Source organism: Trachymyrmex cornetzi, unplaced genomic scaffold, assembly GCF_001594075.2.
Source record: "Trachymyrmex cornetzi isolate Tcor2-1 unplaced genomic scaffold, Tcor1.1 scaffold299, whole genome shotgun sequence".
Taxonomy (NCBI): domain Eukaryota; kingdom Metazoa; phylum Arthropoda; class Insecta; order Hymenoptera; family Formicidae; genus Trachymyrmex; species Trachymyrmex cornetzi.
The window spans coordinates 1,519,088-1,531,654 of record NW_017297680.1 but is presented as its reverse complement, the minus strand read 5'-3'; the positions used below and the strand labels follow the sequence as shown (position 1 = coordinate 1,531,654).

The 12,567-nt window shown below is 31.0% G+C and overlaps 2 protein-coding genes across 5 annotated transcripts; one reads left to right on the top strand and one right to left on the bottom strand.

Annotated features, from left to right (window-relative positions):
- Positions 1-3,529: 3,529 nt before the first annotated feature.
- LOC108762390 (C3 and PZP-like alpha-2-macroglobulin domain-containing protein 8) lies at positions 3,530-5,807 on the bottom strand. 4 transcript variants are annotated; one of them, XM_018509365.1, is made up of 6 exons: positions 5,427-5,807; positions 4,965-5,123; positions 4,726-4,861; positions 4,490-4,614; positions 4,256-4,401; positions 3,530-4,103 (listed from the first exon to the last, which is right to left on the bottom strand). In XM_018509365.1, the coding sequence occupies exons 2-6, from the start codon at positions 5,039-5,041 to the stop codon at positions 3,613-3,615; spliced, it is 975 nt and encodes a 324-aa protein (XP_018364867.1). In that variant the 5' UTR covers positions 5,042-5,123; positions 5,427-5,807; the 3' UTR covers positions 3,530-3,612. The 4 variants fall into 4 exon arrangements, with proteins under 4 accessions (XP_018364867.1, XP_018364866.1, XP_018364868.1 ...); XM_018509364.1 differs by having other exon boundaries at positions 5,551-5,807; XM_018509366.1 differs by having other exon boundaries at positions 5,720-5,797.
- A 3,394-nt stretch (positions 5,808-9,201) lies between these two features.
- On the top strand, positions 9,202-12,540 carry LOC108762393 (uncharacterized protein DDB_G0271670). Its single transcript, XM_018509371.1, has 3 exons — positions 9,202-9,288; positions 10,110-10,176; positions 11,239-12,540. Exons 1-3 carry the CDS (start codon positions 9,280-9,282, stop codon positions 12,489-12,491), a joined length of 1,329 nt encoding a protein of 442 aa, XP_018364873.1. The 5' UTR covers positions 9,202-9,279; the 3' UTR covers positions 12,492-12,540.
- The last annotated feature ends 27 nt before the right edge of the window (positions 12,541-12,567 follow it).

Below are 12,567 nucleotides of genomic sequence, written 5' to 3'. Positions count from 1 at the left end.
AGTTTGCACCGTTCGCACTTAGTACGTACTACTGCAGTCTGCCGAATTCGCTAAAAGACAAAACGAGTGTATATTAGTTGCACGTGTTCAATTGGACACCAGCCAATCACAGCGCTAAGAAAAACTCCCTAGATGAAAGTCGTTGTGATTGGCAGTAGACAATTGCAACAGTGTGCAAGTAAACCGCGGTTGACAGAAACTACTTGCACCCCAAATTTCTATAAATTTATTACACACGCATATTCCCTACACTATCAATTATATTATTATAGTGCAATCATCGCGATACATGCTTCATAGAAATTTACATCGCGTTTTAATTACGTTTGTTATATTGTTCATTAATTACATTTGTTATATTACAGGCTATATATATTTTTATACACAAATAACAGAGATAAGAAAGAATTGTGCTCTTATTAAAATAGTATATATAAATACTGTCAATTAATAAAAATCATTCTAGATAGATTTGTGCAGCCTTGCTCGTAATAACGTATACATCTTATATAACATCTGAATGTTTGTGTATAATAAAAAAGAAAAACTATTTAGAGCAAAAAGAAATATTTACTCCTGATACTAATATACTATATAGAACACTTGCTAATTGAATTATTTTAGATCAACATGAATGCTTCTTTTGGTTCGTGTCGTTCCGTTGTTAATTCTTTTATTATCATATCACAATATATATATTACAGATAAAATATTAGAATTCTATTTTATGTCTTAAATTGGCCATCATTTATGGATTAATTGTAAAACCCTGAGTAGTCATTAAATTAAACAAATATAATAATACAGCTTCTCTCTCTTATACGCAGTTAAAGAATCTATAAATCAATATGATTTTCAGAATATGCTAAACTGATAAATATTTCCTCTTACTTTTATACATCTAAAAAAGTAAATTTTGCGATAATTCAATGATGTTACTTATTATTAGAGTCCGACCAAAATTTCGGTTTCAGTTTCGGTCAATTTCGATAAACAATTAGGATTTCGGTTTGATTTTGATTTTGGCCGAAAATAAGAGAAAATTTCGGGTAAATCAAAACTGTACAAGTTACAACGCACCGGTGAGCGTTCAAAAAACAACTGTTCAATTTTAATTATTAACTCGTTGATTAAGCTTAAGACAATTTGAGTACAAACTTGATGTGATCCTAATAATAACTGTGATTTGATTTCTTTAAAAGTTGAAGATACGAGGGATACAATATTATTATATTATTAGAGGAAAGCCCCCTATTATGAGATAGGCGCCTAATATGAGATAGCGGCGTTTCTGCTAAACTAATAAACGCTATCTATTGGTTCCACCATGAATTTATTGCTCTTGGATTGAAAACTATTTAGTAGAAAATTCATAATTAGATCATGCCTGTAGTCATTGTAAAAAAAAAGATTTTGGAATTTGGATATCTTCAAGTTTCATTGAGATGAGCTTTAAATCTTGTTTATTATTCAATAATAAATATTTGGCAAAATAAATTCTTCATGTAGTGATAGAGTAAGGTCGTACTAATAGAAAAATGCGGGATATGTTGAATTGTTTAATTACATAAGTTAGATTTGATGATTATAAAACCATAAGGCGTGGAAATCGTAATATGAGATACCCAGAGTATTTCTAATATGAAATAACTCATGCTCCTATGTTATAGTGAAAATCGTTGCTAAAGAGTAAATGTTATTGTACTATAATAAAAAGGACAACCGGAATGAATGTCGAGTGCCTATTTCTGCGATGCTTGATTCCAACTACCTGAAGACGAGTTCTGGATATAATCTATAGCATGCTCATTTTTCACGCACACTGGCTGTGTTTGTTTGCATTTTAGAAACATGAAATAAAATTTTTTAATTGCTATACTGATATATTTTGCATTTTACTATCAATTTCTCGGGGCATCTCATACTAGGAGCACAATTTTTTTACTTCGTGATTTGCTCATTTTTTACATTTCTTTAATTAAAAAAAAATTGAATTTGAATTAAATTTTATATAACGTTATTTTAAAGCTTATTAAATTCCCTTCAAAATGATCTATTACTTTTTTATGTTCTGCCCATAGACTTCTAGCATTTATCCAAAATGGATTCGGTATCTCACAATAGGAGCCTTTCCTCTATAATTAGACATTTTAATAAAATTTTGTTTTTTAAAGAATACATAAATTTTTGTCATGATTTCTGAAAATTATACGATCTCTGTAAAATTAATCCAAAAAATGTCGATTTTTATTTCGACCGAAAAAAATGTGACTCCGTTAGCTTCTCTCTCTCTTTCTTTTTTTTTTTTTTTAGTAAAACTTATGTAAGTTTTGGTTTCGTTTTCGGCCGAAATTGAATGACAACCGAATATTTGTTTTTGGTTTCGGTTGGACTCTACTTATTATAATATACAATAGTCTGGCAATATGATAGGATAACTACAACTTTTATCTGTGGTCTTTTTCCATCCTTAGCTTAATAATTTTTAATAACTAATTGTTTAATAACTAATTGTTTAATAACTAATTGTTTAATAACTAATTGTTTTTAATAACTAATTATAAGTATCGTTCAATAACCATTTACATCTGGTAATTAATGTCTGTATAAATAATATCGAGTTTGAATATATTAGCTTGTTTGTGTATTATATATATATAGGAATGGAATAACCAATACCATGTGAGATAATAATTTTCCATATGGTATTCATAAAAAAATATGTCTTTGAATTGCGCTCATTGTAACAAACTACAATTAATTCATGTTGAGGTAAATATATAACTATCTTACAATCGCATACAAATTATATTAAAAATCGAATTACCAAGAATTAAAAGAAATCGATGAAAACGTACTTATTATAAGCAAATAAATACGCTTATGACTTCTTTTAATTTTGATCAATTTCATGATTCACTATAAATTTTTTTTTTAGATTGAGTTGATTTAATCCACTTTTATTATTTCAATTGGAGTCGTATATAAACTGTATTAATTTTATAGAGAAAAGTAATACAGAAAAGTAAATTTTCGAGAAAAGTAAATATTAAAAAATTTTTTTTAGTAATTGACTTGAAAGAAATTATTATAAAAGATTGATATCTGTCTCATTAGTGATATTAACCTTCTAATGGTAAAGTCGGGATTGGATGTGCCATTATTTAAACTATTTAAAGCTTCATTAGTTAAAGCCTTTTTATATTTTACTGCAATTATTTAAGATCCAATAACTTTATTGTATTTTTTTCATCTATAAATAAACAGAAGAATATATTACTATATACTTTTCTTACCCATTTCATAAATTGATTAGATAAAAAAGACCGGATTCGAATTCAACTACCTTTCTAGATACATTTTGAAAATCCACCTTACAAACCTTTGAGAAAAGGTTAAGTACTATCATATTCATAATATTTTATTATATTTATAAAAGACGCTATAAATTATAATTTTGAATTATTGTAAATAACTGATGTGTATATAAATACATATAAATAACTCCAATTGAAATTTTATAGAGATGATCAATTGCATTTAACCATAGCATGTGGAAAATTTCGTCTCGTGAAAAAATAAATACACTCTGTCTCTAAGCCGTTCGTCACTTTACCTTCCAATACACTCGACTCCGTAGTTGTCATGGATGACCAAAGTCTCGTACTCCAGGTAGGGCATTTCTTGGCCGTTCAATGGTATATAACACACTTGATGATTCGGTTGTATCTTGCCGATGTGATAGATTCCTTCGTGCAATACTCTGCCGACGAATAAAGCGTAACCATCCTCGGTTTCACCAGCAGGTAGGGCATGTAGAGGCACGCTACCCTCCCAGGATTTTACCCAATTCACGTCCTTGCCACACAACACCTGGAATTCTCGTTTCTCGTGGCCATTTCCACCCCATGCGATTGTGCAGACGTTGTCGCGAATTCCACCTGGGGTTACCGTGCCTTGATGATGTGCTCTACCGATGTACAAACCATCCTCAGAAGCCATCACTGCGTTCCGAGGTAGTCCAAATGCCTCACTGAAATCTACCCAGAAGTGGCACGTGTCCATTAGTTGCTGTCTGATAGCAGGGGATGTAAACTGGCATTCTGGTAGAACGAGTTAAAAAATTATTGCGTTTCTTTCACATATATTTGGATTAATGCACATTACAATTTTATTATATTACAGTTCAGGAATTTTCAATCTTAAAAGACAAACAAATTCTATAGTTATTCTATCATGAATTCTATTAACGTACCTTCAATTATCCATTCTCCGGTTGCACCCCAAGCGGTACTAACTCCTATGTAATTTATGACAAATGGGCTTCTATCTTTATAAGACATGAACGGCATGTCAAAATCATCCTCACGGCTAACACTTAATAGTCCATCGCAAGACCATCTATAGAATAGAAGCAAATGAGAGATATATACATGTACAGTTTTGTGTATCTAAATTCATCTTAAAATAAAATATATAATTTCCTTACTGTATGAAAATATCACATATCTCGTCAGGATTCAGTATGTCCCTAGTGTCTGCTTCTGCCACATCTGGTTCTGTATTATTTCTTTTTATCGCCGACATAGTATTTCCCCATCCTCCAATAATAATCTAAGATAATGTCAAATTAATATTATGTAATATATAGAGAAATATTTTTATTCTTTAAAAAATTATTAAACTGGTATGTAAAGCACAAAAATTATTGCAAGGTAGCATTACCTCATATACATTGGAGTCACTACCAAGATGTGTCCGTAAGGCAATCCTTGCATCATGGCTAGCTTTAATGCCTAAACTAACACTGTTTTTTGTGATGGGTATGTAACGATAGTCGAGACTGTCCACAGTTGTAATTCTGACTAGGAAAGAATTGTCAATTAGTATGATTGATCAAGAAACTATTATTCTTCTGTTGAAATCTTAAATAATTATGAGACATAATTCATAATGGAACTTACTTGGACTCATTTTTTGATAAGCTAAATTTCTTTGAATATACACAGGAATCAATATCAAAATGATTCATGCTAGTCATACACAGCAGCTTATATTCCCATGGTGCTGTGCTACCCACCTCTCTGATGAATCGTTATCTCTCATTATCTCAATTGGTTTCACTTAAAACGAATAATTATATTAAAATTTTACGTACAAACATACCGTTTGTTATCGATGATTACTATACTGTGTCATAAATGTAGTGTAACTTTTTATGATTGCTCTCTCGTCCATTCCCTTCGAAAGACGCTTAGTTCCATAAAAATAATCGTCATGTGAAATGAGTATAGGAAACTAGTATAAATTGTGTAATATAAAAGACGCAATAGCATATTCATGCGATCGTGAACTTCTACATTTTAGGAATGTGTGTGTGTGTGTGTGTGTAGGTCAAGTCGGTGCGACGTGTCGAGCAACATAACACTGTGTCCGAAATTATACAGATGATGCAACCGAGCACGTGCACGATCGTCGAGATGTCAGTTGGCCCAGTCGCTCGCTGTCTCGAGTGCAAAATCTCGCAAAATCTACACATCTGCGACTTACTGATAGGCGGGCATGACAGCTCTGGCTATATCGTAAATATCATTACCGGGAACACTTGCGACGTGACGCGAAGCAGAAGAATGAACGAGAGAGCGATCCTATCGAAACGATCATACGGTGATCGCGTTGCGAATCGCGAGTTCTGTGATTTTGCACTCACAATACTCACATTTTTCACACGGATGGACATCCCACTACCTGATTACTGTTGCCGTTGCGTTTTGGGTTGCGGATTGCGGGAATGTTGTGTTGGAACGTTGGAAGTTGGAATCGTTGAAATGCCAACAACGTCGCGATTTTGTCGACGTATCGATACTTTCATCTCGATATTCCCAGCGATTAGCATCAGTAGTTTTCGCTCTTTGCTACAAAATATATGATTACTCTTGTCACATGTATCATCGCAAGGGCTCGGTGATACATTAATTATTATGATATTAGAAATATCAGCTTATATGATATTAGATTATCAATGGTATTGATGCAATATTCTGCTTGAAATAAAATGTCTTCGGGTTTGCGATATATCGCGCGCCAAGTTAAATTCGGAATTACTGACTTCTATAGAAGTCTGTGTTCAGGATGTTGCATGACATACATAATTGGCCTGAAGATACGATCGCATCAGCTACTTTTTCTCGAAGGTCAAGATTTTACTTGCATTGGTTTTAAAGAGAGTTTCATGCTCGGAATTAATTGCGTTCGACTTTCCATTTAGATTTTACTTTCTGTACACTATGACGTGCACGGATACTTACACGGTGATCGGTGTTACTAAAAGGTTATAAATAATTCAATTCTTAATTATGGGAAACGCAATTTCAATATATATAACAATAATAGTATATAACAATGCGTAATCATAATTAAATCAATTAAAACAACTGCTTTTAACTCTTATCAAACGTATGTAATTGCTCACTTTAGATCTATATCTTTGCATTACATTTTTGAGGATAGTATTTATAAATTATTTATTTATAAATTGATACGTCACGTATTTTCTTGTACGTATGCATTTCAGTGTACATTTAATACATGTTTTATTAATATATGTGTATTTTGATTCTTCAATTTTTTGTATTAAATATATACATAAATTCTTTTTTGTTTTGTAAAATTACTTTTTAGTGTAATGGAAATAATAATAACAATGTGGAAACATAAAAAATAATTAAAGGGATAATTTTTGCATTGTTCGTTTTAGAAAAAAATAAGTTTGAAAAAATATTTAAAAAATTGCTCATACACAATTGTGCATAATTTTATATATAATTGTACATAAGTAATTTTTTTACATTTCTTTAAACTTGATTTTTTCTAAAACAAACAGTGTGAAAATTGCCCTTTTAAGTATTTTTAATGTTTTCACATTACTATTAATATTTCTATTACACTAAAAAGTAATTTTATAAAAGAAAGAAGGATGTATGGACATATTTCATATATGATTATACGTGTTTATGAATATTTATGTATCTTTATAAGATATAGAATTTCATCTGGAATTCTGGGTCAAATTATAAATCGTCTAAAGTTATTTTAATTGCAGTTATTTTAATTGCATATACTTAAATAATAAATTTAAATGAAATTAGAAAAAATCCAATTTCGTTCTACATATTAATGTTAATGTCATGTACATATTTTCTTTCCTTTTATGTTACAAACGAATTAATAACAATACACATATATATCGAACATGATGCACATTTACACATAGAATCGTTTAAAAAAAATACACATTTTATATCAAACGTTATTCGCGTACTAACGTGGCATATAGTACGCATGCAAAACAATAGAGACATTGACATTTACATTCAACTGCCGGGGTTATTGCCGTTCAAGTACCTATTGAAATACATCTGATTAACTTAGGATCAGTGTGCTTGAATGAATACATGCGAACGCACGTGCGTGCGCGGAAAGTAGAAAGCATTAAAAAGGACAACGAGCAAAACTGTAAACGTTGTACAGGTGTACTTAGACGTATACGTACTATTCTGACTTCCGTGAATAAGTGGCAAAGAATTGTAATTTTTTCTGCTTCGTTTACGAACTTTCAAGCCGGCTGCACAAACTTGAAACGCTGCGAATACATCTGGTACATTCATACGCACGCGAATTGTTTCGAGCGAGATTTATTTCTAATGTACTCTTTTAGTTTGCTATTTATCAGTTGTACTTTACCAGGGATAATATTAACATTATCTCCGTTCAACAGAAAATGCAACTGTTGTAATACTCTTTAATGTAATTGCCCTTAGTTTTTTACTGGATCTAAATGTATAAACCAATCATATTAAAGAATAACAATTGCAAAGTTGCTTTTTCTGCTAAACGCCGTTATTAAATTTTATTTTATTTTATTTGTTTAAGATCATAAACTCTATTCCTTTATAGGATAATGATTTACAATATTCGCGATAAATACAAATACAAAATTAAATATAAAAGATTAATATGTTATTTGCTGTAAATAATAAAAAGAAAATTAAATGTTTGTGAGTGGAAATGTACGCTTTCTACAGTAAAAGTTTCAAACCGTGAGAAATAAGGTTCTCACATTAGATTTGCTATATTTAAGGGAATGGCAAAAAACTTTCTTTTTCACATAGCAACATTTACTATTCAAGCAAGACACACTTAAATACGTATACGTATTTAAAATATGTTTAAAATATCCTTCGGTCGGAATTTCAATTAGTTCAACTTAAAAATTTTCGTAAAAGCGTATATCTACATATCCAGATTAAATTAAATCTATAACATATGATAAGCTTACGATTAATTAGGATACAAATATATGAATAATTTATAATCATATATAGATGAAATTTTTATATTCAACTAAGCAATTATAAATATTCATTGCTATATAATTGAAATTGAAATCATTTCTGATATAATAATTAATAACAGTTTTATATATCTCGATATTATTTCTCAATTAAATTTAATTTGGTATCAAATACCTGTGATATAATATTAAAAAAAATATTTGAAAATGTGTATATGTATGGAAATAATTTTGATTATGCTTTCTTATACTTTTTTACAGTTTACGATTGATTATAGCATCTAATATTTTCTATGCTACATGAGGAAGTAATATAATAGGTACTTGTTAAGAGTTAATTTCATTAATGACTAACTTGCAAATGCATAGCAGATTGATAATAGTATAAATCATACGTAAATTACGCATTTCATTACTGTACCATAAATGTTTTTTATAGGCTATTATAAGATCGACTTACCCATTACTATGTCGTGCAATCATAGTCATGTAAAGAGTATTATAATATGGCTGATTATTGCAATAGGGCAAAGGCGGAAAGACAATCCTTCCTAGATTTATTTCATGCAGCCTTCGTGCATTAGGTATGTAGGTGGGTCATAATACTGCACCTCACAGTTCATCGTGCAATTGCACAGAGAAGTGACCCGTTGCTTTCCCTGTAAAAGCGAAGAGCTAAATCAGGTTGACTCGTTTCTCTCTGCTCTGTATGGTCGGATCCCGACCAATGTCACATCAGTATGTGCGCACCGAGATCGCTTTTACCTTTTCGTAAAGTGAGGGAGTGGGATGCTGGGGGTATAAAACAGAAAACAGCACTTTTTCCAGCCAATATGTGTGTAGTTTCATTTTAGTAGACACCAGAAAGGTGTTTAGTTCTTACTTGTTTAACATTGAGTTACTATTGAAACGTGGCGAGAGTCAGTATGCTGCTAGTAAGTAGACACAAGTTCAATTTACAAGTGACGTCTGAATATTTTCGGATAGCAAAGTTTAACACATTTATGTCTCGCGTACGGAAAAAAAGCTGTTGCTAAGAAAAGTGATTATTCAGGTTTATCTTTAAAAAAAATAAAAAAATAATGTTTTCTTTATAATAGTTTTAAAATATGCTTTCTGTAAATTTTCGAAAAACTCATTATTGTGCACTCAAAACAAGAATTTATTTTCTTTTGAAAAATATAAAATTTCATCAAAGAACCGACTTTATACATGTAATAAGCAAATCAAATTTTTTTTAATTTGATGATTTTGATTGTTAAATATTAAACTTTAGCAGAATGCAGAATACATTTTAAACAAATGATGCTTGTGATGAACTTACGATGGATTTACGGATATATGAACTTTTAAAATATTTGAAACAATTAGTGATTAATATTTAAACACAGTATGTATAATATCTTTTTGTGTTTAATATTGCGCGTAATGTTAAATGTTGTTTGTCAGTATTTAAGAATACATAAAAATGGAAGAAATAAAAATTTTCTATTCTTCTTGTATAATTATATTTAATTAATTATTCAGATTTATATAATATACTCTTATTATAAATATATTTTGTTTAGAGAAAGCATTTTGAATAAAATTTTGATTTATTATCACAATTTTAAAATTATGCATATTACTTTGCTTTTTGAAAGAAATTTTGATTTAAATTATTGGAATAATTTGTGATTATAGCCGCAGTATTCTTTTAATTTTACATTAGGTGATATGTTGATTAGTTTTTCGTGATGTAATGTTATCTTTTCAGAGCGCAGTGGTTATTTGTTATTGTATGATAGCTGCAAATGCAGAACCTCTGAAACCGCCTCTGAACAGTATGTATTGCTATTATATTGCTTTCTATATTCCTGTATTTCCGTAAAAATCTTACATGCAAACTAAAATTAGAGTTGAGAGAACATTATTTTATAAAAATAACGCAATACTATCGATAATACGTTATTTTTATAAAGTAATATTTTTTGTAAAAAGTAACACAATATCGTTATTGTTACTTAGAAAGTGATAATTCGTTATGTAAAGTTAGGTATTGAATTAAAAAATTATATTATTTAATAATCAATAAAAAGAACTCTAAGCCAATTTTTATACATATAGTAAGCTTTTCTTTATATTAAACTTATGTAATATAAATTTTCCATAATTTTTCATATACATATTTTTATTATTGACTATATATTTATTTTTAAGAATTTACATTCATAAACGCAAATTTTATTAAAAATTTATAGTACGCATTATATGTATATACTATTGATTTTTAATATTAACTATCGGAATGCAGCCTAAGATATAAAGTACAAAATATTTTTCAATATTTAAATTTCTATTCAAATAAAATATTTCGATTCAATCAAAAATAATATATTTATTGAATAGGTATTAAAAAGATAACAGGGAATTAAAGTTATAAACGATAAAACGGCTGAATTCATTACTGTAAAATATGACGACGTTACATTTTACTATTACAGACAGAAAAAAAATAACAGCTGTTGTCTTAAAAATGTAATGATAACGGTAATCATATTACGAGTAACTCGTTCTTCCCAACCCTGACTAATTGTAAGATTAATCACAGTACTTCCCGGCAAACATCAACTAACAATAACATAACTGTTATAATTTTTCATTCAAGAATATAACTGTTACGTGTACATAAGCTACGTATTATTAATTATATTATGGTGTGATATTGTTGAATAGGAAATTATAACTAACAGTTATATTACTATTAGTTGTATGCTGAAGCGAATAAAATATTCTATTCTATTACTATTAGTTGATGTTCGCTGAGAATTCAGAACATTAGCAATATATTGAAATCTTCAATTAGAAATAAATTGAGTACAATCTATTCCCATTTCGTATTGTAGGCTACTCTTTTACTAGCGGTATCAATGGGTACGATTACAATGGGTACAGTAACGCCGCTGCTAGTAATGGATACTTGGGATCTAAGGATAGCTATCGAAACGATGGAAGCTTTTACGGTGCTTTTACTGGAGACATCAATCACAAATTACCCAACCATGTCGGCGCTCACTCGTTAATTAACATCGGTAATCAGGGACATCAAAGTAGTATCGGAGGAAATGACGTAGGAAACAGTTATAACGGATATTCCGCGAACGATCAAGGAAATGAATATGCAGGATATTCCAATACTTATGAGAATTCTGCAAGTGAACCTTATACTAAACCTACTTATCCAACGTCTTCACCACTCAGAGGACATATTGACGCTAATAATAACGGAGAATCGATTTTTAATGCGTACGCAAGCGATTCGACTCACAAAGACTCTGATTTTGGTCAATACACAGCTAGTAGTAGCAGCAGCAGCAGCGATAGCAGCAGCAGCAGCAGCAGCAGCAGCAATAGCAATAAAAGAATACCCGCTTATTCCGGATACTCCAGGCCAACCCGGATATCAGACAACTATCCTGAAAGTTCTACTGATAACGGCATACAGGGATATCTCGATTCGTCTGGCTCTTCAAGCTATTCCGAAAGTGATCACATCTACTCGCCTTATTCGCCAGGCGGTCTAACTAGCGAGCACTCGTTTGGAAAGCAGAAAAACGACCCGTTGAACTTGAAAGGAGGCAACAAGCACAGCGGCGGCATTTACTTGATTCCATCCGGGACGCGTTACACGCGGGGAAATCCTGGGCACGTGAGCTTCAATCGCGACGTACCGTCGTTCATATCAGGAGATTCCGGGTTGAGCAGTCACTTTTCCCAGCCACACGGTATCTATTCTTCGGGAAAATTGAATAAATACGGCTACAAATTATCTCGTTACACTCCGAATAGCAGCGCAACTTACGTGCCGAGAGAACGCGATGGCTATTACACGCCTTATAGTAAGGGTAGTGGGAAAGTTATTATAATTAAGAACAATAAACCGAATTACGCCGGTCGTGTTTACTCCGAGGACCCGATTTACGCTGGCAGCAACGGTGGTTACAGGAGTAAGAGTTTTGCAAATGGTTTCTCTGCTTCATCGAATTTTGATGGATACACTGGCAGTAGTAATTTATACAATGACGGTCCCACTGTACCCAGACGATACAGGATGGTCAGTCCTGTATTTGTGCAAAAAAAGTCTGCAACGTATATTTAACAATATCCTTAATTAACTTTTGATTTAAGATCATATTTAGAAAATACAATACACATTAATGTTTAAGATATTTGTA

Excerpts from the sequence above, each read along its gene's own strand:
- LOC108762390 (XM_018509365.1), bottom strand. The coding sequence starts at position 5,041 with ATGACTAGCATGAATCATTTTGATATTGATTCCTGTGTATATTCAAAG. Across the intron at positions 4,862-4,964 it reads TTATCAAAAAATGAGTCCAA|AATTACAACTGTGGACAGTC; the intron begins GTAAGTTCCATT and ends TTTCCTAGTCAG. Across the intron at positions 4,615-4,725 it reads GTGACTCCAATGTATATGAG|ATTATTATTGGAGGATGGGG; the intron begins GTAATGCTACCT and ends ACATTATCTTAG.
- LOC108762393 (XM_018509371.1), top strand. Across the intron at positions 10,177-11,238 it reads TCTGAAACCGCCTCTGAACA|GCTACTCTTTTACTAGCGGT; the intron begins GTATGTATTGCT and ends TTCGTATTGTAG.